The 27,705-nt window shown below is 60.9% G+C and overlaps 2 protein-coding genes across 5 annotated transcripts in view; one reads left to right on the top strand and one right to left on the bottom strand.

Annotated features, from left to right (window-relative positions):
* The window catches only part of KIAA0513 (KIAA0513 ortholog), a 51,050-nt gene extending 35,011 nt beyond the window's left edge, over positions 1-16,039 (top strand). For 3 of the 4 annotated variants that reach the window (XM_040982281.1, XM_040982280.1, XM_040982279.1), the window contains exons 2-12: positions 825-1,267; positions 2,835-2,934; positions 3,549-3,622; positions 4,724-4,794; positions 6,277-6,484; positions 7,250-7,290; positions 7,725-7,803; positions 9,424-9,501; positions 13,352-13,432; positions 13,687-13,781; positions 14,813-16,039. In XM_040982281.1, coding sequence (XP_040838215.1) covers positions 933-1,267; positions 2,835-2,934; positions 3,549-3,622; positions 4,724-4,794; positions 6,277-6,484; positions 7,250-7,290; positions 7,725-7,803; positions 9,424-9,501; positions 13,352-13,432; positions 13,687-13,781; positions 14,813-14,862 — 1,212 coding nt within the window. In that variant the 5' untranslated portion in view covers positions 825-932 and the 3' untranslated portion in view covers positions 14,863-16,039. Of the gene's footprint in view, positions 1-824; positions 1,268-2,834; positions 2,935-3,548; positions 3,623-4,723; positions 4,795-6,276; positions 6,485-7,249; positions 7,291-7,724; positions 7,804-9,423; positions 9,502-10,544; positions 10,575-13,351; positions 13,433-13,686; positions 13,782-14,812 lie in introns of all 4 variants that reach the window. The other variant, XM_040982282.1, reaches the window with a different exon arrangement.
* A 2,855-nt stretch (positions 16,040-18,894) lies between these two features.
* CIBAR2 (CBY1 interacting BAR domain containing 2) lies at positions 18,895-25,959 on the bottom strand. Its single transcript, XM_040982152.1, has 9 exons — positions 25,940-25,959; positions 24,378-24,612; positions 23,720-23,788; positions 23,542-23,643; positions 23,410-23,415; positions 22,308-22,412; positions 20,191-20,304; positions 19,395-19,496; positions 18,895-19,002 (listed from the first exon to the last, which is right to left on the bottom strand). Exons 1-9 carry the CDS (start codon positions 25,957-25,959, stop codon positions 18,895-18,897), a joined length of 861 nt encoding a protein of 286 aa, XP_040838086.1.
* Between the last annotated feature and the right edge of the window lie 1,746 nt (positions 25,960-27,705).

Below are 27,705 nucleotides of genomic sequence, written 5' to 3'. Positions count from 1 at the left end.
CTTCATCCACAGGAGTCTAAGTACAACTCCTGGTGCGGCGGGAGCAGAGGACGAGCAGGGACCAGAGCGAGAGGCCCAGACGTGGACGTGCTTATCATCTGGGCGGCTGTGTGGCAGGGCGACGGAGGGTCCAGGTGTTGGATGCCACCACCAGCTTGGGAAAGACACCCCGGAGGGCCAAGGGCTCCAGGGGCAGGGTCGGAGGGACCCGCCGTTTGGCAGGCAGCACTCCCGCAGCTGAAGAGCCCAGCAGTAGGGTGGGCAGGTCGACCCTTCCCCCCATGGCCACCTGCTATGTCCAGCCCAGGATGATGTGCCTGGAAGCTGAGCTGGGAGGAAGCCGGCAGATGTGCTGCCATGAGAGTCTTGTTTGCATGGTGATTATTTATTCACTTGCTCAATACATGCTGAGTGCTGTGTTAGCTTTTCTTTGCTATGACAAAGTGCATGAGGCAACCCACTGCTGAACCCCTCTGCTCAACTCAGTTCTGACGGTTCATGTCCGTGACAGGGTGAGCCTGTTGATTTGGCCTCCAGTGAGAACGGAAAGCAGAGAGGGTGGGAGCACGTGTTAGGGTTCATGTACATGGCGAGCCAGGAAACAGAGAGTAGACTGGCCCAAGCTCAGCAGACCTGCCTTCCAAGGCCGGCCCCGCAGGACCTAAGGACTCCCAGTGGGCTCCACTTCCGGTAGTGCAACCCTTTGGGATGCACTTGGCCCGTAACCACGGCAAACGTACCACACCAGGTATAGCAAGTCTGATCTCCCTGTGCCAGGAAGGGCTCTCTCTCTTGATGACCGTGTTTGTCTATTTCCATTCCAGATGCCTTAGAGCCACGTGAGCTGAACGGGGACACGCCCTGGTGTGCTGGTGGGCTCCATTGACACGGCCACCAAGTCTTCCTCCTCATCGGCCCACCACCCTTGAGCTATGGAGGCTGCGGAGGTCCCTGTGGGCTCCCTCATTGACTTTGGGACTGACACCCCCACCTCCTGTCCGCTGGAGGCACCCCCTTCAGCACCGCAGGACCGGGATGGGGATGGCTCCCTGGATGACGGCGCGTCCGAGAGCGAGACCACTGAGTCAGCAGACAGTGAGAACGACATGGGCGAGTCCCCTTCCCACCCGTCCTGGGACCACAACCGCCGCTCCTCCTCCAATGAGTCCTTCTCCTCCGGCCAGAGCACTGAGTCGGCACAGGACGAGGAGACTGTGGCACTCCGAGAGTTCATGCGCAGCTATGTAGAGAAGATCTTTTCTGGAAGGTAGGTGGCTACACGCAAGAGACAGGCACGGCCGTGCCCACTGCCCACCCCCCTACACACACACTCTGCTCTGCTCCTCACAGGCTTGTCCGGGGGGATAGGGCTTCTGTGTCCTCTTGTGTCAGCGAAGGGCCACCACAGAGCTGTCCCCTGCAAGGTTGTGCAGAGCCCAGCCTCAGTTTCCTCAGGCTGGGAAAGGGAAGGTTAAGTGAAAATCCGAGTATCTGACTCAGAAATGCATCACTACCTGACTTGGAGCACACGTGGCTGCCTGCTCAGGTTGTTCAACTATCACCAGAATCGCTTGCTTTCTCTCAAAACACGCTTTAGCCAAAACAGCATCTTTAGCCAAAAGAAGAGGGGAGAGAGCCAGAAGTTGGCTGATCCGCTAGGAGGGCCTGTCTGTATTTGCAGCAGGCTGTCAGCAATGTGGAGCGTGGACAGCTGAGTCCGATGCATCTGTAAGAGCATTCCAGAAATGCTGCAGATGGCTGGCAGAGTCCCCTACCTCATCTGGTGTTAGTATTGGGGGATAAACGAGACTAAGATGTTTCCTATAAAAATTTTAAATAAATGAACATCGTCTAAGCCTTCTGCTTCACTCTTGTCTTTACGTTTTGGAGGGAGCATTGGTCCCTTGCAGTAGAAGTCAGGAGGGATTCAGGCTCACGCCAGCTCTCTATCCACTCTGGAGGTGGTGGCCTGCAGCCGAGGCTCTCCAAGTCTCCGCCTCTCACATGCGCAGCAGCTCGCAGTGATGGGGGCTGGTTCACACCCGGGTGCGCACAGTGGCACCACTTCAGCTCCCGCACCTCAGACCTGTGGCTTTTCTTGGTGAGGCATGGTGCTCTTGGGCATCTTGGACTCCACAGGGGATTCCTGCTGTGCCATTATCCAGACGAGCAGGATAAGGTGGAGAAGCATGGACTTTAGGGTTCCTGTCCTTGTTGGGGCTCTGGTCTTATTGGCGATAAGCAAGAGGACAGAGGTTGGACAGGAAGCCTGGGTGGGACTTGCATTTGTCACTCAAGCCCTCTCTGGTTGTCTGAAGGGACTCATATTCTTACTCTCATTTTGGATAGGATGAGGGGGTTGAGATGGGGGAAGGAGAGAGAGATTGATCTGTAACTGCCGGGGCTGCTCAGGCTGAAACTTATAGCCGGCAACTCCATCCCAGCCTCCCATGTGGGTGGCAGAAGCACAAGCTCTCGGGCCATCACCTGCTGCCCCACAGCTTCCCCCCGTGTCAGAAGCAGAGCCTGGGTCTCAGAATCGGGCACTCAGGTATGAGTCGCTAGTGCCCCTCTTGGCAGCTTAAATGCCACCCTGATGCCCACTTGCAGGCCCCCATCTTTGACAGGATAATCATACTTCCTTCTGGGGTTGTACAGTGCCCACCTGACCCAACGCTGTGTGCCCAGGGCTCGGCTCACCCACCTCAGTGTCCATGTGGCCAGGTGCCGCATCCTTAGCGCCTTCTCTCTGCTCTGTCCCCCACTGCCACCTTTTGTACTCCAGACAGTTCAGAGATCTTTGGCTCATTTTTCTCCTTTCGTCTTGGTTTCAGGGAGGACTTGGAGCAGGAGGAGAAAGCCCAGTTTGGAGAGTACTGCAGTGGTGACAGCGGCCAAGGGCGTGAGTGGTTTGCCCGCTACGTGAGTGCCCAGGTGAGGGCAGGCAGCCGGGGGGGGGGGGAGAGAGACTCCTACATCCTGCTATGTCCTCACTGGAGAAGGGAGGAGAGGGAGCTGGCCCCCTGAAGATGTTGTGAAGGGGAGCATGGGGTTCACCAGAGGCAGCGTGTGAGCCGTGTCTGTATGTTACTCTGGAGCAGCACACGCTGGGCGGGCTGGAAGAGGTGCTCAGTGTTGAAGGACTCAGGTGACTGCCAAGGCCAGGGATGTCACCAGCTAAGAGGTTCTTCATATTTCTGAAGAGTGGCTCACATTTTATTGTGAGTAATTTTATCTTCGTAGGAGAATTAGACGAGTCAGATAAAGCTGATTGGCTTTGTGTCCTCAGCACAGAGGGAGCCAGCCTTGTCCTTGTGGGATGTCCTTGCTCCGTGCTTTTCCGTGTGTGAGTGAGAGTGAGCATCCTGCCCTGAGGGCGGGCACAAGGGGCACATACCTGCACCCAGTCAGGCAGAGATGGCGCCCTCTGCTGGGGGCAGGGGGCAGGCAGCGTGCTGGGGCTCATCCCACATGCCAGGAAACCCCTGCAGCAGGAAGCTGCCCTAGGTCTCCCGCCGCTCACAGTGTGTCTGCTTCTTTCTGCACAGCGCTGCAATTCCAAGTGTGTCTCGGAGGCCACCTTCTACCGCCTCGTGCAGTCTTTTGCCGTGGTGCTGTTTGAGTAAGTCCTGTGGCCGCTCACAGCCAATGTCCCACCTATGCTTTCTCACCCCGGGGTTACCATGCGGTGAGAAACGCCCTCTTTGGTAGTCAGCACTCTCACCCAGCATCAACCCAAGAAGTCATGCCCAGCGTCTGTTGCAGCACTTGGCTTCTTGTTAGAGCTCCACAGCTGGCTGTGAGTCAAGCCCCTGGGGCCGCGGCCTGTGCCCCTGCGTGCAGCTCTCCAGATTCCATATTGAAGGTTTTCAAACCAGACAGGCGCCCAGCCCGTGAGTGGGCCCTCCTACAGGGTGCTGTACCCCTGGAAGCCTGCAGCCTGCCTGGAAGCAGCAGCTAGGCACTGCCGGAGCCGCCTCACACAAGGCAGTGTGGACAGCAGAGGCAGTGCAGAGCAGGCTGTGGGTTACGGGGGCACAGCCTGCTCCTTCCTGTGAACCCCTGAGATGGCCAGACCCCATCACACCTGTGGATCAGTGGCCAGCACAGGTGGCAGACCCCCTGGAGTGAGAGGATGGGCCCTTCTCCACTCCAGGGACGCCAAGCATGCAGCATTGACTTGAATGAGCGGGAGCCTTGCCAATAGCCCTGGCGAGGAGGGGTCTGGGTGGAAGTAGAACATGTCTGTCTGCACTTCTTCTAGGCCACGACAACTGCTGGTCCTTGCGCCATGGCCTCTGCCTCTCAGGCAGCTGGGACTCGAACCCAGGCACCTGCATGTAGGGTGTGGGCAACCCAAGGGGTGCCTTGCCAGCTGCACCAGACATCCACTGCTCCACAAGCTCTCTGAAGGGTCCAGGGCGCTAGGAGGGCCCTGGGTTTGGCCCGAGACTTGAGGCCTCACTTCCAGTCCCGGGTGCTGAGTGTGGGGGGAGGCCTCCTGGGCTGTGGGTGCGTGGCCTGGCCTCTTCCCAGGCCGTGGAGCTGTGGGGAACTCACCTGGGCACACTGAGTGGGTCATCGTGGAGCTCTTCATGCAGTGGCACCGTGGCACTGAGCCAATCCATGGCAAGCCTGCAGAGTGTGCTGGCCTTGCTTAGCTGGCGGGCAGTGAGGTCGGGGGCACAGCACCTTCGCTGATCAGCCTTGTTCCTTGCTTCAGGTGCCATCAGATGGATGACTTCGGGCCTGCCAAGAACCTCATGACGATGTGTTTCACTTACTACCACATTGGTGAGCCCCTGGAACGTGACTCGGAGGAGCTGAGGCTGGGGAACAGGGCGCTGGTCCACAGACGGCGCGTGTCCTCGTGGCTACAGGCGAGAGTTCTGGAGAGCACAAGAAGCTGGTGTCAGGGAGGAGTGAGCAAGTAGGGAGGCTCCTGAGCAGGGCTGAGGCTGCCTGAGGAGTCCAGGATCCGAGGCCAGACACGGCTCCCAGGTGCGAGCTGCAGGCATCCTTGCAAATGCTTGTGGAAAGTCCAGATGTTTCTTAATGCAGAGGCTGCAATGCCTCTCTGGAGCTCATGGGCTCCGTGGGAAGCCCCTTGGGTACAATAGCAGATGGTTAGTGGAGGTTAGTGGAGCGCTTTCTGTGGGTGGGGCTGGGCCTCCTTTGCCTCATGCACGGGCTTGCTCTCCCACAGTCCCTTCCCCTGCAACCCGGCTTCATCCTCTCCTACACCCAACAGCCCCACCCCTCCATACCCCTCAGGTTCCTCTGTGCCCCTCCATGCCTCTCCATTCCTTCTGTGCCCCTCCAGGCCCCTATGTGCCCCTCTGTGCCCCTCCACGCCCCTATGTGCCCCTCTGTGCCCCTCCAGGCCCCTATGTGCCCCTCTGTGCCCCTCCAGGCCCCTATGTGCCCCTCTGTGCCCCTCCACGCCCCTATGTGCCCCTCTGTGCCCCTCCAGGCCCCTATGTGCCCCTCTGTGCCCCTCCAGGCCCCTATGTGCCCCTCTGTGTCCCGCCAGGCCCCTCTGTGCCCCTCCAGGTCCCTTCAGGCCTCTCTGTGCCCCTTCAGGCCTCTCTGTGTCCCTCCTGACTCTCCCTTGCTTCGCTGTGCTCCCCTCCCCCATTCCAGGACAGCAGCTTCTCTGCTGCCTTAGCTCAAAGCAGGCCACCCCCAAGTGGGCCCTTCATACTGGGCTATGCTAGCTGTCTTGACTGCCTTCAAGTCAGGTGGGAGCCTCTCAGATATTCAGGGGTACTGGGTGGCGGGGGTGTTGGGGGGCAGTTGTGCATAGTGTCCTGGGACCTGGAGCTTCTCTCTTGCTTCGACTCACAGGTCTTACCCCATCAGCTGTCCTGTATGTGTCCCCCTACCCTCCACCTGCCAGCCTGAGTGCCATGGGCCATGTTGAGTCTATGCTGTCTGTCCTCTCCTTGCCCTTGGCCCACATGGCTGCAGCTATGGCCTGACGGACACCCCACTTGCTAGGGCCAGACCCCTGCTGCTTTCTCTTTCCTGTTTCCCAATGCCTGGCTGAATCCTTCAGACACTGCCAGAGAAGGGCCAAACCCTCTGCCTTGTCCTAGGCTGTGTCCCCTCTGCTGCACGGTAGATGCTGGGGGCCCTGCCTCCCCATCACTGACCTGTGGCCCCACAGGACCCTTCCTGGCTCCTGCTGCGTGTGCCCAGCCAGCCCGGCCCTCTGTGTGTGCCTGTCCAGTCCGGCTCCTGCTCCGCTCATCTACTTCCTCCCTGTCTGCCAAGGTAAACCGCAGCTGCTCCCCTCCGAGTCCAAGGAGAAGCCTGTGGGGAGCATCGACGCCTACTTGAAGTCCGCCAACAGCTGGCTGGCTGAGAAGAGGGACATCGCTGCACGGCTGCTGAAGGACACCCCTGCCAGCACCGAGAACGCCAAGGGCTTCTTTGGGGGGCTGGAGACCAAGCTGAGGGGACCCCTGATCAAGAGAAATGAGTGAGTATGGCCTCAAAGGCATCTCTGGTTTGTTGGGTGGGGGCGGGGCAGTAGGAAGGAAGGGCCTGGACTGAGCAGGGCGTATCAGGGAGTGCGCCGCATCTGAGGATCTGCCCAGCTTCTCCCTTCTGGGGCCCCGAGAGCCGCTGGGCGTGCACATGGCTGCTGGCCAGCTCAGCCGCCTCCCCCAGGATCCTGTGTTATTCACAGCCCTGCAGAGGGAGGGCCTGGCCAGGGGAGGGAGTCTGTGCTCTCTGGACTGAGGAAGAACATATGGAAATTGTTCAGTTGATGGGAGAGAGACGGCACCCCTGCCACCACAGTCTCCTCCTCCGGCTTGTCGCTGTCATTCTCCTCCTCCTCCAGCCATGGTGAGAATTGGCGCTAATGGAACACAGGAAAGACAGCACCGTCTCCTAGGAGAGCAGCTGGTGAATGGCAGCTTGAGGACTCCCTGGGGACAGGCATGCGAGGCCCTGGAGTGCACAAGGCAGGGGGCACCTCAGTGGGAGGGACCCCCCTCACTCACACCACATGACTCAGCCTAGCTCCTCCTCGCGTCCCTACAGCGCTGCCTTCAGAGCAGGCTCAGCCGGCTCCTCCTCGCCGCAGCAGGCGGGCAGCTGACACACACAGCCCCAACCATGCAGTTCTCTCTGGAGGAAACCGTGTACACATACGCAGGCACACCTCAGAACTGAGCGGCGCCATCCTTGACTGGATGGCGTGGGCGGAGTTGTCACACTGTGGTTTCTCTCCCTCCAGGGACGACGAGAACAAGCCCAAACAGAAGCTGCCCAAGACTGGTGAGTAGCCAACTTGCTCGTGCCGCCCCTGCAGTGCCTCGCCACCCCCAGGCCCAGCTGAGCCAGGCCCACCATGGGCTAGCAGCACAGGCAAGCTGGCCTAAGCGGTCCAGGGCCTTGCAGCCCTCGTCCTAGATGACTCCCAAGCTGGTCCCTGTTCTCTACCGGACTCCCTCAGGAGAGCTGCTTTTCTAGTCCCCAGAAAATTAGTGACCTGTTCCTGGAGGGGACAGTCACCCCTGGGAGCCTCTTCAGTCGGAGGAGGTGCTGGCCCCAGGCATGAGGAACTCATCCTTGGCAGTGGCTGCTGAGTTTCAACCGCCTGTCTTGCTGACCTTGGAGAAGTGGTGTCTGTTGGGAGGAGTGGCAGGGGGTTTGCTGACATGTGGGAGCACAGCCAGGGCCACGCTCAGCACCTTGCTGTGCTCCTGCAGTGACGGTGTGCAGCCCCGAGGACGAGCGCAAAGGGGAGAAGATCTACCTGTACACGCACCTGAAGCAACAGCCCATCTGGTGAGTCCCACCCACACCGCTAGCCGCTCTCGGACCTGGGGACGGTTGCCTCCCCAGGACCGCTCCCAGCAGCTCCTGTCTCCATCACGCATGGTGGCCACTGGTGCTCTGAGAAGGTCCAGCTCAGAGATGTGTGTGCTAACAGGTGTTGGCAGGCATGTGGGGAAATCAGTGCTGTGCTACACTGCTGGTGGGAACATTAAGACAGGGCTGTCTGACTGTGAGACAGCTGTCACGCCCAGAGGGAGCAGGGAGCCCACAGGTCCACACGTGTGCACCCCAGAGAGAAGAAGATGCGTCCACAGGAAAGCCCAGTGGCGTGGCTCCTGGCGGCCAGAAGGCAGACAGTACGGGGTATGTCTGTGGACAACAGACAGAAAGGGGTCTGTGCATGCCACACAGCGTTGCTCGGCCGTGTTGAGCTGCTGGCCCCCCTCAACAGAATGGTACAGAATGGTACTCTGCGGTTTCAGCTGTGGCGTGTCCAGCACAGGTGAACCCCCAGTGCCAACAGTGGCAGTGTGAATGCCAGGGGCGTCTGGAATTGGAGAGTCAGGTAGTTGGAATGTTCTGGAACTAGATGGTGCCATAGGTCATGGCATAATTCTGAATCCAGCACAGACCCCAGATGGAGCTCACATACCTACACATTCAGGCACGCATCCACCTGTGAATGAAGGCCAGGATGAAGTGGGCGGACAGAGGTCAGGAGGAGCCTTACCCCTCCCCTGTCCGCTGTGAACAGTTGTCTGTGTCATTGTGGCCGAAGGTTCTCGTCACCATCACGAGGGAGATGCTGCCCTGGCGCACGGACCCACAGGAGCCAGACTGCCTCTGCAATCACAGGCCAGCAGTGATCAGAACTGCCTGTGACAAGTGTGGCCTGGCTTTGGTGGAGTTCTAAGGCTGAACTTCTGGGAGACGTGGGGCTGGCCTGAGTGGCCAGCTCCCATGGCAGCAGCAGGAGGACGGGTTGACCCATCCCTGTGGCACTTGTGCAGGGGGTTGGCTGTCCCCCCCGACCCCTGACTTGCCTTACCTCCTGGGAGGAGATGTGGCCAGCGTTTTCTGTCAGGGCAAATGGAGTAGGGCAGCCTGGGCCCCTCAGTCAGCACAGTGCTTCAGCGCTGTGGTTAGATGCGCTGAGGATGACTGTGTACCGTCAAGCTTTGATTGCAGGAACAGGCAGCAGCTGGCTTTGGGCCACACGCCTGATCTCTCAGAAGCACTTTCCCTGCTCTCCTTGACCCGTGGACGTGTGTGACACCCTGGGGTGCCGAGACCCTGGAGAAGCGGGTCCTCTGGCCCTCTGCTTCCTTGCGGCAGCCCCAGCGGGAAGCAGAGATATGGGCAGCACCCCGCTGGGGCTGCGCGCCCAGCACGCACTGGCTGCACTCCGCCCTGTGTATACTGCAGTGCCAGGCTTCCTGACTCCTTGTCCCACCTCCCTAGACAGCTGTACTGCCTGGGGACTCTTGGGAAACCTCTGTTTAGGCTCAGGTCACAATCCTTCCCCTCCGAGACTTCTCAGAGGCCCGAGCGGCCGGCAGCGACTCCAGGACCCATCTGTCTGTCTCACCCCCGCCTTCTCCCAGTCTCACGCACATCTCTGCCCTGCAGGCACACGCTGAGGTTCTGGAATGCAGCCTTCTTCGACGCTGTGCACTGCGAGAGGAGAAAGCGGTCCCCCACCACCAGGTAGGCGCCATGAGTGGCCCCGACTGGCTCAGGAAGTGTCCAGAGTGGACAGCAACAGGATGGCCATGTCCATGTGCTTCTGTTCCCTGGCCCTGACACCCTGCAAGCTGCCTGAAGCCCCGGACACGCACAGCTTTGTGGGTGGGGGTGCTCTGCTTGCATGGACGCTGTCTGTCCTAGGGCTCTGGCATGACTCAGAAGGCAACTCCCACCAAATGAGACCAGCCGGACCACCCACCCGCAGCCCTGCTCGTTGCTGGGGGAAGTCGGAACGAGAAGGGTCCTGGGGTGTAGGCCTGGCTGCCCACTGCCTGCCCCAGAGCTGACACCTCTAGAAATGCAGCCTCTCCCCTCCTCTTGCTGTGGGCACTGGTTTTGAAGAATCTTTCTGAGACTCTGCATGGCAGCTGCAAGAGTTGGCACGGGGCACTGGTGCCCAGCTCTCTGTGTGCAGCCTTCCTGTCCAGCCAGGATAGGTCACTGCCCGTTGCATGCAGTGACTGGGCAGCGAAGGGGCGACAGAAGCACCCCACCCATACTGGACCCCTTCTTGGCCTTAGGGTCTCGCGGTTCTGAAGTCCCTAAGTGTCTTGGAGCCTTGGTCTCTGTGTTAGTGGGGGGAAAAAAAAATTCCCACGTCCGCTAACGCTGGGCAGACCTCAGCCTCACTGCGCGGCTGCTGGGGGGACCACTCTGCTAGTGCTCGGTGCGCCCTAAGACACTCAGTCCCGGGGGCAGCTGGAGCCTCCCAGGGCCCTAGGAGCCCGCCTTGTGGGGAGCCTCCCGGTGGCCGAGAGCCCGCCTGTCCCACACAGGCTGTGCTGAGACTCCCGCAGGGGTCCTGAGTGACACTGGGGCTTGGATGCTTCCAGACAAGTGGGCCTGAGCTCGGGTTTAGCTCTCACAGTCCTAGGAGAGGAGTCGACCTGGAACCCTCTCTCTGTCCTCTCCATTGCTGCCTGCGATGAGCGCCCTCTCTGCGTGCCCTCTTTGCCCGTGACGTGACATGTTCCTTTGTTTACCTGTTTCTGCTGCCGCTGCAGAGGGGATGCTGGAGAGGAGGAGGAGAAGAGGTGTGTGTCCCCGGGACTGTCCCCTTCTACAGCGCTGGGGGAGGGCGGCCCGGGCAGGGTGGAGGGAGCTGCGGGGTCTGCTGGCCTCTCCCAGCCAGCTGTGCCAGCCCCTCCCGCGCTGAGCTGGGACTCACCCTCAGCACCCCCTCCCCCACGGGTGAAATGCTGCACAGTTAGACCCCTCTGAGGGCGGGGCGTGGAGAGGCTGTGTGGCATGCTACATGGCGCCCTCGGAGGGGAGCGGTGGGGCTGGCAGTGTGGGGACAGTGGGGGGACAGGACAGCTGATCCATTTCCACAAGCTGCGAGGGTGTGGTGGGGTCCCCAGGAGAACAGCCAGGCCAGGAGGGCACGTGGCTGCTCCCTGCACCCACGGGGTCTGACCGTGGCAGCGTGAGCCGTGTCCTTTTGAGAACACTGTGAGGTATTTTCAGAGAGGCCGCCAGGCCTGCCTCGCTATCCAGTTGCAGAGGGGGCCTTGGTGCTTCCTCGGGGTGCTGTTCTTGTGGGGATCTGCTTCTACTGCAGCCTGGGCCTTTATATATATTTTGTTTTTATTGGAAAGTCAGATACACAGAGGAGAGACAGAGAGGAAGATCTTCTGTCTGCTGATTCACTCCCCAAGCTGTTGCAATGGCCAGAGCTGTGCCGATCCAAAGCCAGGAGCCTCTTCCAGGTCTCACACATGTGTGCAGGGTCCTAAGGCTTTGGGCCATCCTCGACTGCTTTGTCAGGAAACTGGATGGGAAGTGGGGCTGCCAGAATTAGAATCAGTGCCTATATGGAACCCTGGCTCATAGAAGGTGAGGACTTGAACTGCTAGGCTACTGCATCGGGCCCAGCCTGGTTCTTTTTAAAGGAGCTTTTCTGCAAAGTTCCCTGCAGTCACCAGGGCGACAAGGTGTCTGTGTCCTCACACAGGACTGGGAGCTCCTCAGTGGCAGGGCTGCTAGTGCGGGGAGCCCTGTCCCGTCTGGAGCTAGCTCAGACGACAGTGGCCTCTGGACCTACCAGGGACAGTGGAGCCATGTCTCAACGTGCCGTGTGCCATTACCAGTTAGAGGGCCTGGCGCTGCTTCCTCACAGCGGTGTCAGCGCCGTCCGCAGGCCACCTCATGCCTAGGCCTGCCTGCTCTCCTTCCGTGACCTCTGCTGACCGCACGTTGCCGTTCTCAGTGGCTGATGGTCTCCCTGTCAGCCAGGGCTGTCACGCCTGCTGCTGGCCCTCCAGGGGAACTAAGGCCTGAACCCAGTTCTACGGAGATACCCTGCCTGAGGCAGGCTGCAGGGAGAGAGGAGCCTGCCCATCCAGACAGGGGGAGCAGAGGTTGGGGCCAATGAGCTACAGGACTGCAGGGAGCTGTCCCCATGGGGTGGGTGGCAGGTGCCCCAGCTTTGTGCTCTGCACACCAGGCTTGGCGCCAGTGAGGGGACTGACGGGTGTGCCTGCCACGCCTTCAGGGTCCCAGAGGAAAAAGGAAGGAAGGACAACAGGACGGGACTTGGCCATGTCCCTGGATGTGCGTTCTGGGGGTCTCTGTGGGCCCAGGGGGTGGGGAGGAGTTAAGAGTTCCTACCCTCTCATTCCATTGGTCTTCCTTTAGCATCTCCGTTCCCCCAGCCCTCGCCCCTTCATGCGGTCTCCTTCCCCTTCTCTTGCATCTTCCTCGCAGCTTTGTTCTAGTCAGGGTCCTTCATCCAGAGTTTTCTTTCCAGCGGGCAATGGGCTGCCATGACCTCGTCCTCCATGTCGGCATTCATCCACAGGTGGCTTCCCAGATAGACACACATATGCCTGGGCCTGTCAGCCCCCAGCGGGGGACGGAGCTTGGTACAGGGTACCCGCAGTGAGGGACGGAGCAGGGCTTTAACTGGGGCCGGCCCTGGCTGCCCTGCGTCAGCTGAGCCGCAGCACCCCTCTCAGTGGGGGCTTCCCCACACTGTACAGGGGAGCTCTGGCTCTCTCCAGGCCAGCCGGGCCTGCCTCGGGCTTCCCAGCCAGACCTTGATGCCATCTTCACGAGGGTCCCTCAGCCACAGGCTCCCAGTTCAGAGGCTCGGGGAGGAATGTGTCGCCTGCCCAGGACAATGGAGAAGGAAGCTGAGGGAGAACAGCAACACAACGCACTGGGTGACCCTCTGGGAGGTCGCAGCAAGGGTCAGGTGGCCATTTGTGTCCCTTGAACCTGCAGCCAGCACCAGGACTTGATGCTTTAGTGGCTGCTGGCCCGTGTGTCTCTTTATCCCCACTTCCCTAGGACACTGGGGAGACCCCCTTTCCTTCCGGAGGCTTCCCCACTGTGCGAGGATGGGGTACCTGAAACCCCATGTTTAACCTGCAGGAGGGACATGGGCTGGCCTTGCTGACAGAGCTTTCTAGGCAGCCACGCTGGCCCTGTCTTCCCAGGGCAGTGAGGGACACAGAGTGTTGGGCCTCTGGACTTGAGCTCTTCTCTGTCTGGGACCCTTCAGGCAGAACCAGCAGCACCTTCCCAGCAGAGCCCAGCAGAGCGCAGCAGGCCCAGTGGGGGGCTCTGCCCTGGGCCGGAGCGCCTGGTGGGGGGCTCTGCCCTGGGCCGGAGCGCCTGGTGGGGGGCTCTGCCTTGGGCCAGAGCGCCTGGTGGGGGGCTCTGCCTTGGGCCGGAGCGCCTGGCGGGGGGGCTCTGCCCTGGGCTGGAGCGCCTGGCGGCAGCTGCACCTGCAGAACAAAGCAGGAAGCGAGTGGTGGGGGAGGCCTGCGCTGAGGCTGAGCCATTGCTGTCCCCTCCTATGCCGCAGGGAGAAGTGGTGCCACATGACCCAGGAGGAGCGCGATGACAGCCTCCGCTTCAATGAGAACATCACCTTTGGGCAGCTGGGGTAAGCGTCAGGGTGCCCGGGGGAGGGCCCTGGGACCCTGCGCTACCACGTGGGGACAGCAGGACAGCTGTGTCCTCAACGCACAGCCTAATCACGCTTGGCCTGGATGCCTCCTGACAGCCTCCCCACTCCCGGGAGGGGTGAGCGCTGTTCCCCGAAAGCTGTGGGCGGGCTCCCCGCACTACACTTGTGGCTGGGCCTCCTGCGTGGTCCCCCTCCCCAGGGAACGGTGACATCCGGCTGTCTTTCTCCAGCACGTTTACTCACAACATGTTGGCCTTTGGCTTGAATAAGAAGCTGTGCAATGACTTTCTGAAGAAGCAGGCTGTGATTGGCAACCTGGACGAAGGTGAGACTGTGGCTGCTAGGTTGGGGCACCAGGGCAGTGCTGGTGGGGGACAGGTCAGGGGCAGGTGGAGTCCAAACGCTGGCATGCTGGGGCTCCGCCCCCTCACACCTCCTCCACCTGCCAAAAAATGGAGGTTTCTTTTTTTCAACCTGTTGGGTTGCCTCACCTCCTGTTCCCTATGGGAATGAGTGAAGGCTGACTCCTTCCCTGTGGAACTCTGTGCCTGGCCACGGCTTGCTGGAGGGCGGGCAGCCTGCCACAGGCCCGCACTCATGCGGAAAGCCTGTCAGTGCCCACACTGCAGGTGGGCCAGAGCTGACTCCTGCAGCAGCAGCTGTGGGAGGGCAGGAGGGATGTCAGGTGTTTAGGGGTCTTCTGTTGGAGCCAGCTGTTCTGTGCCATCTGGTATGCTACAGCATAAAGAGCCTGGTACCCAGACACGTGCAGGGCACTTCAGGAATGCTGTGGAAATGTAGAGTTACGAGATAAGTCTATCTTGGTACAAAAAAACTTTAAAAATCCATGTACAAGTTTTTCATAACATGTGCTTTCCACCAACTTGTTGAAGACTCCGTCTGTTTGGACAGACCAGTGTTGGGGGAAGGGGTTAGGGGTCCTTGCTGTAGCAAAGGGGGTCACAGCAACATTGCCCTCGGAGGAAAGAGAGTGTTGCCAGCTCTGGACTGTCGCCTTGTCACCACAACCCCATCTCAGCAGCGGAGGGCAAGGCAGGGCCCTGTCCCCTGCCCAGCACATGGCCATGTAGGCAGTCCCCTGGGACACACGGTGCCTTCTGTGTACTTCCGGAAGGGCTAGGTGGCTGCCCTTCGTGACACTGCTTCTATAACTCTGCGCGTGTCACCGCTCGCTGTGTGCAGGACTGAAGCTGTGCTGCTCAGTCCCTGTGGCCCAGCCCTGCCCCGGACACGGCAGATGTGGCGCTTAGAAGGCTACCCGCTCTGCCTGGGGAGCGGAAGCCGCCTGTTCCTGCCGGCTGTCTCGCCCAGCAATGACGCAGCTTTCTCTTGCAGAGCAATACAAGCTGCTTAGTGACCACATTGAGCAGATGGCCACTGAATAGAGGACGGAGGGCACACCCTGCTTTCCTGGGCCAGCGACTGGCCGTCTCCCTCAATGACCCTGCATGACACCAGCAGTGCCCACAGCCACTCCTCGCTGCCCTCAAACTCTCAGAAGAATCCAGCGCCTGTGCTCCCATTGGCCTGCACCCGCTCCCCCATCCCCATGCCAGAGTGTCCCTCGGATCATGCAGTAAGAGCTGAGGTGCCCGTCTGCACCCCTGTGCCAGTCTTGGGAGATGAGACTGAGGGGGAGGAGGAGGGAAAGGAGGAGGCCTTTGGGTGAGGCGGCACGGGGCGCTGTTGGCCTAGGTCCCATCTGAGGAGCACAGGGGTGAGGTGGAACTGTGTGCATGCAGAGGCGACCACCTGCAGTGGGGCACAGAGCAGGCTTGCGCTGGCCTGCCCAGGACTGCAGCTGGGTGATGTGCCCTTCAATGGGAACAGACACTGGTGCAGAGGACACTGCCTCTGTCCTAGCAAGGCCTACCCCCGCCACAGGGTTAGGAGGATCCAGCCGGCATCCCCGGCCACCAGGCTCTCGCTGGGCGTCCTTCAGGGCCATCCGTCAGCTGGAAGCCTGCTCTGAGGCTGAGTCACTGCAGCAGTGTTCTGCTTTGAGTCCCAGGCACGGAGCGCAGAGGACAGAGGCTTCTTCAGGAACTATGAGAACGCCATCCTTCCTAAATCAGACATCGTCGCTGCTCATGCCAGAGGAGGCAGGGCGGAGGCGAGGGGACGGGCTGCGGCTGCTCAGGCCAGCTAGCACTGTGGACTTGGCAACACCTCCAGGCCCTGGGCACAGGGCCCTTCACATCCCTGTGCAGCCCAGGCCTTCGTGTTTCTCTCTTACCCTGCAGATGCTCCCTTCATGTTGTCTCTGGTGCCAGAAACCACGCACTGCTCTGTGCGCCGTGCCAGGCACAGCGGGCCGACCGTAACCCCGAGCTCCCCGCCGCAGCAGCCAGCATGCTGGCCCCGGAGCCTGTGGTTTCACCCTGCAAATGTTGCTGATTAGCCCTGGCTCGCTCTGCCTCCTGCCATAGCAGTCTGCTCACTGACCCTGACACGGGCCCCTGGGCTCTCCTCCCCACCCGCCAGGCATCTCCCACACTCCGCCGTCTTCCCTCACGGCCTCCTCCAGCATTCAATCAAATTAAATTACTGTCTCATTTGTGAGCGCAACCTCGTCACTTTTCCATCAGTGCCTGCAAGGTTGTCCTTGGGGAGTGCCTTCCTGGAATGTTCCAGAGAACAGGGATTGGCTGAACCACACACATGGTGACTTGGGGCCAAGGGAGGTGATAAAACAGAGGCAAGTTGAAGCATAACAATCTCTGGAAGCACTCTGGCCAACCGGAAGGACAAGGGCCAGGGCTTAGAGGCCGTGGTGTGTGTGTGTGTGTGTACACTCACACACGTGTGTGCTGGATTTCCACCCCCAGCACATCCCATGGACAGCACCACTGCGTTGTCAGTTTGCTTACTATGTGCCAGGGCAGGTAATATAAGTGGGGCACTCCCCATCGCAGGCCCCTTAGTAGTGCGTGTCTCTGTTGAGCATATTGAGAGAACAGGAAATGAGGCACGGCCCCTCCTTGCTCTAGTGAAACAGCGCACCCCAAAACCTGCCTGTGGGGCCTCCATATGCTGCGCTCCTGGAGCTGTGCAGCTCTGCCATTGGAAAGAGAAAGAACAAGAGAAGGGCCAGTTTCTGAGCTCCGGTCACCTAGGGGCACTTGGTGGCATAGAAACAGTGCCACCATTCAGAACTGGGGCCCATGCAGGGATGGGTATCACCGCTTGTGTGGGCTGGACCCAGTGGGCCCCAGGGCAGGCACGGCCCCAGGCTGGCTGGAGCAGACAGAAGGCTGCAGCCTGCAGTTGTGCCCCCTGGGTAAAGGCTGTGTGTCAGTTACTGTGGCAGCACCTGCCGCCACAGAGCCACTGGGTTCTGGGGAGCCAGTCCTCTCCCAGCTCAGCTGTGTGGCCCACCATTCCTGGGTGTCATGTGTTCCTCTTCACGATTCATGGCGACGTGGTGGCCTAGAACAGCTGTCAAGCAAGCTCCGTGGTCACCAGGTACTACATAGCTGGAGCACTCCTGGTCCATTCATGAGTAGTGTGGGGCGACAGCAGACAGCCACACGGGGTTGTCCCCCCAGCCCGTCATTGCCCAGCACACCTCGGCCCCCCACGGGCCACTGGGCCTGGTGTCACTGGTTCCTGTGACCAACAGAGGCTCACAGGAACTGATACCTCCAGGGCCCCAGCCTGCCTTGCTCCTGGCCAACCAGAACCACGGCCTGGGCTGGACTGCACTGAAGCTCGTGCCTGTGCCTTGCCGCTGGCCGGCGTGCTGGGTTCCGGACAGGGAGAAGAGGGTAAGCTCAGAGTCGGCCCTGACCCTGGCTTGTTGTGTCTGGGGTCAGGAGGGAACAGGACAGCGTAACATTGGGAGGTCAGGCTGGGTCCGACCCCTCCTGCAGGACAGAGAGAGAGTGTGAACACAGCACAGTCAGGCCTGGAACCCGCTGGGTTTAGAGCACCTGTGAGCTGCATCTGAATCAGAATAGTCTTCTCAACAGAGAACCCTCTTGCTGGAACTGCAACTGGGGCTGTACCCCATCCCTGCTTGTTCCGGTGGGCAAGGATACGTGGACTCCTGGAATGGAACTGTGGGGACTAGGTCCGTGCTGGGGAAGGGATTTGGGTCCCCTGGGAGGCACCTCAAGGAGGATGGCTCACCCTTGTGCTAGGGAAGGCTGAAGGCTGAGGAAGGCGGAGTCAGCAGCACGCATGCCCCACGCTCCCAGAGCAGAGGCATAACTGTGTCAGGGCAGGGTTGGGCCACCGTGTCTCTGACCCAGCCCAGATCTCCACTGTGGTGTTCAGACACAGCCTCTGTGGTAGCCGCCCAGCAGCGTCCGGGGACACCAGCCTGCTATGTGTCCTGCGGGGTGCTGGTTCTAGAAACTGCTGTGAAGGCTGAGAACGCTTCTAGGTCGCAGACCTCAAAGCAGAGCTAAATTCGGAACTGCTTCCTAGGAAGCAAATAAACTTGCCCCACACCTTGGCTTGGCGAAGGCAGAATCCAGGCATAAATTATCTTCTTGGGGAAAAAACTGTGTCACCATCCACCAGGTCTTTGCTTAAAATCTGTGAGGTCTGTCACCTCGGGGGCTTCCTGAAGCCAGGACCTGTGTCTGGAGGAACGCTGGCCCTGGTCATGCCGGCCACGGGGTCCTCTCAGAGGGGAGGCTATGGGACACGCTGGCCTGGGAGGACCACTCCTCAGCTCCACCTGCCCACTGGGGGCCTGGCTTGACCCCAGCCCTGCACTGCACACTCTTTCCGGCCTCGGGCTGCCCAGCTCCGGTGGCACTACGTGACCCACTGACGCTGGGCAGCACGTGGCGGGCTAGCGCAGCCAGGTCTTCGTGCCTGTGATCCAGCCCGGCCCTGGCCAGCCCCTGAGGGTCCCCGGCAGGCCGTGCCCGGTCTACAGGCCCCTTGCTCCATAGGTTCCGTGGGCTCCCAGGGCGCCCTGTCCCCGGGGAAGCGGCAGCTCGCACTCCCGCGAGGGCGCCCGTACATGGTGCCTGGGTCTTTAACAGACAAGGTCCGGGCGGAAGGAGCTCCGGATCCTAATGCGCCGCACGCGACTGAGGCCTTCCGGTTCGGCCAGGAAGTGACGCACGCAGGGAGCGCCGTTCGGGAACGTGGAGGCCGAGACCAGGCCAGGTGTCCGCTCCGCCGAGGACCACCGGGAGCCACCAGAGGCACTCAGGGACCCAGTCTTTGGCTTTCAGGACCCTGCCCGGCGGGATGCTGGCCTAAGGCAGGAATTGAACCGGGTGCAGTCGCACAGCGTTTATTGAAGACTTGAGTCCTTCCCGCCCCCACACCCAACCCCGAGCCACCCGCAAGGTCAGGGCACAGAGCCTGCTGTGTAGGCTAGAGGGACTGGATGAACTCAGAGTGCACAGGCCGAGCCCGCCACCCCTGCCCTCGGGGCTGGAGGCAGGCGGGTCCTAGCTGGGACGCCCCTGACCCCTGAGATCTTCCACAGGGTCCTCGGTGGAGCCGGCCTCGCTGCCCTCCTCCTGCTCTCTCTGCTGGCTCTCTGTGTCCTGAGCGCTCTGCAGGAGGACAGCTGTGGAAGTCACCACCAGGCCCTGGGGCAGCTCCGCCCATCCCTCCTCCTGCTGGCTGGCTGGCCCCAGGCTTGGGTCACGGAGGCCGACCTCATTGGTCTGCAGGGAGCATTACCGAGGGCCACCACCCCAACCCACCCAGACGCGGAGCTGCAGCCACTGCTTTCCTGAGTTCTAGATTCTGCGGTTTGGCTTGCAGGTGGGCCTGTTTCTGATGTGGAAATGCCTGCTTGCCTCTAGGGGGCGCTTGGAACCTGCTGGAGGCCAAGCCCAGGCCAGGCTCCTGGATGGACGGTCTCCTTCCTACCCAAACGCTGTTATCCCCAGGGTTCCTGCCAGCTCCTCCTCTGCTCACCGGTGAGGTCCCAGCTGCTCACCTGACTGGCCAGTGCCCACGGGACGGATGGCCAGGGAGTGGTGCCAGGGAGCTGCCGGGCATCAGAATGCCCATACAATCCATGCATCTTGGTTCTGAAATCCTGCAGAGGAGAGAGAGCAGGGTGGGCTGGGTCCGACTGGGAAACACACAGGGATGATGACACAAGAAGGCGTGGATCACAGCAGGACCAGAGGCCCCTTCTGGAAGCTTCCTGTTTGCTACTTCATGTCACCTGTTGCAGCCTATCCCAGTTAACAGACAAGAAGACTGAGGCCCATGTCATCAGTCACACAGGACAGCGGGCTGGATTAGCTGAGGGGACCATGGCAGGAGCCGTCTGAGCTCCACCTCTCCATCCCGAAGTGACTTCAAACCCCTGTGAGTCAGGGCTGGAGCCGACACCCCTCCCAGGCTGTGGGACCACCCCAGCAACTCACTACTAACCAAGGACCAGCTGCAGCATGAGGGCTACCGATCAAGCCCCGACTAGCCCAGGACCACGGGGGGCTGTCATGATGCATGCTCGGTTTAATGGTCCTGGGTTTGGGACCGTCTATCACATTATACTTTAGCCGACTCGTGCTGGATGCCAGGCCTCAGCGGGCAACACCCGAGGTGCTGTGGCCAGGACACCCTCTCTGCCAGAGGCAGATCCATAAAGGAATTTGTCGCAGCAAGTCTTCCAAGCTGGAGAAATCATAGACCATTACCAGTGAAAGCTGCTTCTAAGGAGACAAACCGCAAACGAAACTGGCCCCTGCCACCAAGTGGAGAAAAGAGTGTGGGGGTCCTACCTCTAGGTCCCGTTCCAGGTCGTAGTTCTCCAGGGTCTGGAAGGCACTGGAATACACCTCCACCGCCTTGGCGTGGAAGACCATCTCTATAGTGACAAAGTCCAGGAACATTTTCTGTGGAGAGAGAGGAGCCCACAGCCCATCAGGAGCACGCTGAGGGTCCCGGGGGGCCGTGAGCACGGCCAAGGTCCTTGCGCAGTGAGCCCTAGGCGGGAAGGCTGGCATGAGTTTGGCTGTAACTTTGAACCTGGTCATACCGCAGCAGAATTCACATCTAGGCCCAGGTTCCAGCAGTGACGGAGAGGCCTGCCCCACCCACATCCTGAGCCCTCCACCTCCCTGAGCTAACGCTGGAAGTTGCTGCAGAATCCTCCACTGCTTCCTGGGTGAGTCCGGCCCCTTCTCCACCCTTGGCTCCGTCCAGATAGATGTTGCTGCTTTGTGGTTCTGATCAGAGTAGCAAGTGTGTGTGAGGCTGGCTCCCTCCATGTCACCAGTGCTCAGCTGTGTCCCCTCGCTGACACAGGTCCTTGCAGGTTGAGGGCACCCGTGTCCTCAGGCCTTCGCACCCAGCACAGCTGTGCTGGGAGGGAGGCGGCTGCCTAGAGGCCCCGGCCTGACTGCAGCTAGCTCCGCGAGACGTGAGGAATGACAGGAACATTGCTTACTGGAACCAGATGGGCTGCTGGGTCTAGGTGGTCCTCATGGGGAGCTACCAGTGTGTGTTGGGCCTCCAAAGTGGCCCTACTGTGTGTGTATCTGGGGGCTTCAGCCCAGTGCTAGGGGTGGGGCCTGCAGTTTGGACTCCATTTCCGGAAAGGAACAGTGGTGCTGGAAGAGAGATGGGGAGGGACCTGAGACCGCTCTCTCCCAAACCCTGGCCACACTGGGACCAGCAGCTGCCAACTCAGAGGTCAGAGTTCAGGCCTCGCTATACCAGTGCCAGAAAACAGCTCATTCTCACTGGGGCCTTGGCGTGATTCTCTGTGCAGTAGATGGCCCACGGAACCAGGAGCCCGGGCCTCTGCTGGGCCTTAGCCTGCCCCAGGCTGACACCCACTCTAGGTGCAGGATTTCAGATGCTGTCCAAATCCCCCAACGCCTCCGTACAGGGGACGCTAACCAGGCTGGGAGCTGCACGGAGACTAGCAGTGCAGAGACCTGACTCGTTCAAGGTCTGGCTTGCTGGCTTGACCCTTTAAGATTTGGAGGGCTTTCTAGGGGCGCTTCGCCTGCCGCCTCTCTGCTCCAGTCCCAGTGTGTACATCTGGAGGCTGACTGCTGCAAGGAGTCAGGGGCTTTCTGCTCAGATGGCACATGTTAGGCACTTAATGATGGCCTGCTGGTGCCCTCCGGCTCTGCCAGCAGAGGGCGTGGGGTGATCCCTTTGCATGCAATCATGCCTTCACATGTGTGTACATGGACCATGCTGAGTGCCAGGTGCTGGGTCACAGGGACATGCCACGTGGTATGGGAAGCTAGTGCTGACACAAGGTGTCAGGGGTATTCTCCCCCAACCGTGCCATCTGTGTCTCCGAGTGGAGACCCTGCTCTGCTGGCACAATACCCCCGGTGCCATGGCGCTAGGCACACAGTAGGAGAATAGCCCACATTGGTCAAATTAGTGCCTGCAAGAGGAGTGCAGCTCCCCCGTGGGGGCAGAGTAGAGTGGGAGAAGAGAGCAGCTGGGATGGAGTGGGGAGGACTTTCTGCCAGATAGCTGTGAGCTGGACAGGGCCCAGGGCACTTAGGTCCTACCTGGAGTGTCAGGGCAGCAGGCTGGGAATGGCTACAGGGTGTGCAATTGGGAAGATGGCCCAGGGAGGGGGTGCACGCGGGGCTGGGGCCTGAGGATAGGCTCGTGCTGCAGACCCTCGTCTGCTGGAGCTGGGCTCTGGGCCCGGGCAGTGTGCCTCCCAAGGTCTCTTCCTGCTTGGGAGCTGTGCCCAGGGCCGCTGCCGGCTGGCCTCCGGGCAAGCCAGCTGTGCCGGACAGCTGCCCTGAGCAGCCAGGATTAACTGTTCTAGGCGGCCCATGGGCACAGGCAGACAGGCACGCACATGGACACATGCGTGCCTGTACCCAGACACGTCCCCACGGGGCAGCCCACACCTGACCTGCAGGTCCCGCAGCTTCTGCCTCTGGAAGCCATCCACTGTCTCTTGCAGCTGCTGGGTGGTGCGGCTGGCATCTCCTGAGGCTCTCTGCACGCGGCTCTCAGCCTGGCCCGGGGACACAAGAGGTAGAAGATGTTGTGGGATTGGTGCTGACCCATTGCCACCATGTTAGAAGGTTCTCAGAGCCTGTGCCCTCCTCTGGGGATCGCTCTCCTGCCTCCCAGTGCTTCCCGGCCTTCTGACCACCCAGGGACAGATTGCTTGGACAGTGGCTGCAGGGGCAGGTGCTGGGGGACAGAACTGCTTCCCAGCTCTTTGTCCTGGAGCAGCCTGCTCAAGCTCTCTGAACCTGCGTCCCCTTGCATGCAAGCTGGGAGCCTGCTGTGCAGGGCATGGTGGACATTAATCCTTGGTTTCCTTGGTTTCACTGGTAATTAACCTCAGTATGTGGGGCTCCCAGCTCCCTGGTTCCTGGGGTTCCCACCTATGGATGCCACACCTGGCCCATGGAAAACAGGCTGTGAGGGTTGGACGCGGCCGGCCCTTGACTGTCTGGGTGGCACGGTGCTTGTGATCCTTCTCAGCCTGTTTGCTCCCCTTCAAGGTCAGGGGCCCTGAAGTAGGGTGAGGGAACCAGCTTCCCAGGAGCCAGAACCCTGGCCACTTGGGGAGGGTCTTTGTTACCTGCGTGTGCCCCGCCTGCCCCTGGCCCCTTCCCAGGAGCCAGAACCCAGGTTGGAGCCAGCCTTGGGCAGGACCAGGGCATCAGACAGGAAGAAGACAGGCCCTGCAGTGGGGCAGGGAGGGGCGCAGCTGGTGCTCAGCCCTGCCCCCAGCTCCCCTCTCCCGGGCTGGGCCCCCTGCTACCTGGCTCCTCCCCTTGAGCCCCAGCTGGTCTGTCTGAGCTGCAGCCTCCTGGTCCAGATGACAGGATACAGCTGGTGGTGCCCCTGTCCTGTAAGCGGGGTGCCTTCCTCCTCCCCTGGGCTGAGCTGGGCTCTGTGCACTCCTGCTTCTGTCCAGCGAGGTCACCTGGCCACTTGGGGAGGGTCTTTGTTACCTGCGTGTGCCCCGCCTGCCCCTGGCAGACCCACGAACTCACCTGTGACTGAGCGTGGTCCGTTAAGGAGTCACGTTCATCCCGAGCGCCCCACCCCCACCCCAGGGAGGTCCCAGCTGACAGGAGGAGGCCAGTGCTAGGTGGGCAGCCTGGGCCCAGCGGCAAGTCGGATACAATCGTCTGCCGATCCGAGGGCGCCCTTTGCCTCAGCTTCTCCAGCTTTTCCAGTTGTTTGATCTCATGCTTCCGGACGTGTTGGAATTTCTTAATCTCAGCCTGAAGGGAAAGACAGAAGTGGCTTCTGAGAGTCCCAACGACGGCTGCTGCCCGCCCCCAGGTGTCACTTGCTTACCCGGGTCTGCTTTATCTGTGTCCCGTAGAGCTTCAGCGGGTCAACCACCTTGTTCTCCAGCCTCTCCACCTGGGGGCGTCAGAGAGTCAGAGCAGAGGAGGCCGCCTGGATATGCTGTCTGCACCCCACAGGCCCCAGGAGGGGTGGGGAGGCCAGGAAGGTGGCACATCCCTGCCCCTTGCTGGCAGGGTAGCCAGCCCCCAGTTTGGGCACCAGGCCCAGCTTTGCTTCCTGGCTCTGCGGCATAGCCCTGAGCTCAGCCAGCCTTGCTCTCGCCCAGGAGGCAGGAACATCGCTGTGCCTATTGGGCTTTCGCACCTGGGGGCAACTACCCAGTCCAGAATCCAGGGATGGGGGTCATTGCAGGGGAGGATGGATGAGGGAGGGGTGTGCGCTGAGCCCCCTCAGGCAGCCCTGCTCCCTGCCGTGTGATGAGGACAGCACTGGGGGCTACTGGAGCTGGCCAGGGACAGAACTACACCCCACCTCTCCCGCTGTGGTTTGCCAAACTGCCTTAGGGCATCGTTGGCCACTCAAGCCTGAAGCTGGGAGCAGCAGCAGGTCCAGTGTGCTGCCACTTGGCACAGGCAGGTGGGCAGAATCCAGTCCTGGCTGTAGGTCCCAAGGGTGCAGTGGCCCAGGGTTCCCATCCACTCACCTGGGCCTGCCGGTAGTCCTGCACCTTGGCCAGGTCCTCGGCGAAGTCCCTCAGGGTGGCCCGCAGCTCAGGGCTCTCGGTATTGGCAAAGTTGAAGAGCCACCTGACCAACTGGTCAGCCTTGTCACGCAGGCGTGCTGTCTTGCGCGTGTAGGCGGCCAGAAGTGTGCAGAGCTGCCCCAAGTACTTGTCGGCATTGGTCACCGTGGTCTCCATGGCCTTCACCTGGCTGTCCCTGTGAGGTGGGGGTGCAGGGGTCTGAGTGAGGCAGGGACCCTGGGCCCACAAGGTGGACACGCAGGGGCCACCTCAGTTGGCTGCCTAGTCCCCGGGGTCACCCCACACTCAAACTGACATAAGCAGGCTCGTAGGGAGTGGCAAGCAGGAACCACGTGTAGGCATGGTTGCATACCCAGCCTTGCCTCGTGGGACTCTTGACTGCTGAAACTCCCCAGGCACCCCCACATGCTGCCCAGGCCTCTCCTTTCTCTGAACCACAAAGCATTCTCTTCCTATTTCTATGAGGAAGAGAAATGGGGTGGCTGGAGGGCACCCCTCTGTCCACAGCATCTGCCTCACGTGGCACTGGGGGAGCTGAAGACCCTGCCTGCTGTAGCTGGGCATGTCCCTGTGCCCGGGGCTGCTCACACTGTGCGCTGAGACAACCACCTGGTGTCACTGTCCACTTCCTGTCTTACTGCCAGCCCAGACACTCGCCCCATGCTCCCTCAGGGCACCCAGCACCTCCTGTGGGTGGGCTCCTGTCGCCCTGTATTGTCATGTGTTCCCAGAGACAGCGAGGGAGGCTCAGGCCTGGCACCTGCCCTCCTCCCTGGGGTCTCCACTGCCTGCCCACACTGTGTCCTGGTTTGTCACTGTTCGTGCTATCCATCTGTGTCCTGGCTGGTCACTGCATCGCTGCTCTGTTCTGGCCGAGCCTCCCTGGGGCCCTGCTTCCTGGTGGCTGGCCTTTGCTGTCCCCAGCACTGCAGCAGGGGTGCTGCTGTTCCTCCCAGGGAGTCCCCAGACCCCGGTTCAGCATCGCCAGCATTCCCAGCTTCAAAGTGCAGATTCGCAGGTAGCCATCACCCCTCCCTTACCTCGCAAGCCCCTGGGAACCAGGCCAGGCAGCTGCACTTGGTAAGGCACATACGGGGGATAGGGGTGGGAGCCCAGGGCCCCAGGACCTTTCACCTCCCATAGAGCAAGCAGGTATGACAACCGAGCAGCAGGGAGGGCGACAGGTGCTGAGGGCGGGGTCGGGCCCGGCCTGAGGTAGGGATGAGGGTTGCCAGGTGGAGGCCGCAGGGCAGGTACATTTAGCTGTGGTGGGGGCAGTGACACAGGCGGCAGTCAGAACGCGGCTTCCAGAGGCCTCTGTCATCAGGAGCCACAGTGCCTGGGCCTTGAGGAGGGGCGGGCAGAGGGCTGGGGCGGGGCGAGAAGGGGAGTTCATTTCCCCAGCAATCCCAGCCACCCTCACGCTCACTCTTCTTGGTGCATCAGAGCCCTGAACCCCATGCCCACCTCTGTCCCTCCCGGCGCCTCAGGTAGGCACTCACCTGGAGAGGACGAGGTTCATTGTGCCCGAAGGAGGCGGCTGTCCAGGGCCGCCAGGGACCTGCCTGTGTGGTCGGGAGCTCTAGGGACGCTGTCACCTGGTTGCTAGGCGACCGGGCCGCCCACAGCAGGCCTGGGCAGAGTGGCAGCAGGTTGTCCTGGCAACGCTCCCAGAGGCGGGAGGCCTCTGAGCCTTGCCTGCTCAGGGCTTCAGGTGCTCAGACAGGGGTACCTCCAGGGCCCCTCCTCGTCCTGCGCAGGTGGCAGCTCCAGTGGGACTAGGCGTGGCCTGGGACTCAGCCCTCACTTCCAGCCTGGGTGGATGGGGTCCCCGGCTGCATCTCCTCCACACTGCCATCTCAGCATGGGGGATAAATTCCTAGCAGAGACAAAACTAAGGTGTAAACGGAAGGGTAGGGCTCACCTAGTGAGATGGTGTGTCCAAAAGTGGGTGCAAGCAGCCTCCCTCCAAGGAGATGGTGCTTGCCTCCACCCAAATTCAGGCCGAGCCTGCGGGTTTCTGGAAGGGTGTCGTGGCGTCTCCATGTGGAACTCAATGTCACCACAATACTTTGGCATGATGGCAAGTGAGGTTCGGTGCATCATGGGAAAGCTGGTATACAAGGAGACAGCTGAGGGGTTCTTGTCTTCACGGGAAAATTCAGGCGTGGGCCCTACTTTGTGGCGCAGTGGGCTAAGCCTCCATCTGCAGCTCCAGCACCCCTCCCTGAGCGCTGGCTGCCCCATTTCTGATCCAGCTCCCTGCCAGTGCATCTTGAAAAGCAGCAGAGGGTCGCAGTGCTTGGGTTCCTGCACCTGTTATGTGGCAGGTGTAAATTCCTAGGGCCACGCTCAAAGGAGTGTCCCCCACTCGCACTGTCCTCCCAGTGCCCCGTGCTGACTCAGTGTGGAGAGAACAAGACGTGACCGTGACCCTGACCATCCCCCGGCGGACTGCCCAGGCGGTCACTGTGGACGTGTCTGGAGACTTCACAGCAGTGTTGTGTGACAGCAAGGCATCAGGGCAGGCTGATCCAGGCTCAGTCTTTGTGTGGCTTTTGGGTGGGTCACTCGGCCTCTTTGAGCCTCTCTCTTCTCCCCAAGTAGGACGGAATCCTGACAGTAGTTTGGGAACACGAGTCCCTGGCATGGGGGTGCAGGGACCAAGGCCAGGGCCTGCCCTCGGGTTCCTCATGGCTGGGCACACTCCACCACACGGTACTCCTTGGCTGAGCTGCTTTGCCTCCCTTCCCTGGTGCCCTCCCTGGCACTCCTGCTGGCCATCCCCCGGCACGGGCTCCGTGTTTCCTGACACCCTGCCTGAGGTGTGGGCATGAACCAGTGTTTGGTGCAGCCACAGTTCCCCCACCCTGGAAGGCAGTTCCCAGCAGACACCCATGCCCACCACATGGTGCCAGGTCAGTAGGGGGATCCTGTGCTGGACCCTGTACCTGCTGTCTGGATGTTCCTCACCGACTCAGCGGCCTTCGCTCCCAGGGCCTGGGCTGTGTCCAACAGGGTTCCCCCAAAATGCATGTCCCCCCAGGACCTCAGCCTGTGACCTTATTTGAAGATGAGGTCACTGGCAGCTGTAATTAGCCCAGATGAGTCAGTCACTCGGGAGCCAGCTCCAGGGACGGTGTCCTTATAAGAAGAGGAAGCAGAGACATATTTAGGGCAGCCAGGGGGCAGAGCCTGCAGCCACGCCACACGGCAACTGGCCAGGGAGGCTCTGGCTGGCCGGAAGGAGCAGCCCTGCCCCCACCCT

The sequence above is a fragment of the Ochotona curzoniae genome, unplaced genomic scaffold (assembly GCF_017591425.1).
Source record: "Ochotona curzoniae isolate NIBS_2020 unplaced genomic scaffold, NIBS_Ocur_1.0 contig_3622, whole genome shotgun sequence".
In the NCBI taxonomy this organism is placed as follows: Eukaryota; Metazoa; Chordata; class Mammalia; order Lagomorpha; family Ochotonidae; genus Ochotona; species Ochotona curzoniae.
Note: the sequence above shows the minus strand (reverse complement) of the source record. Positions and strands in the feature narration are given on the sequence as shown.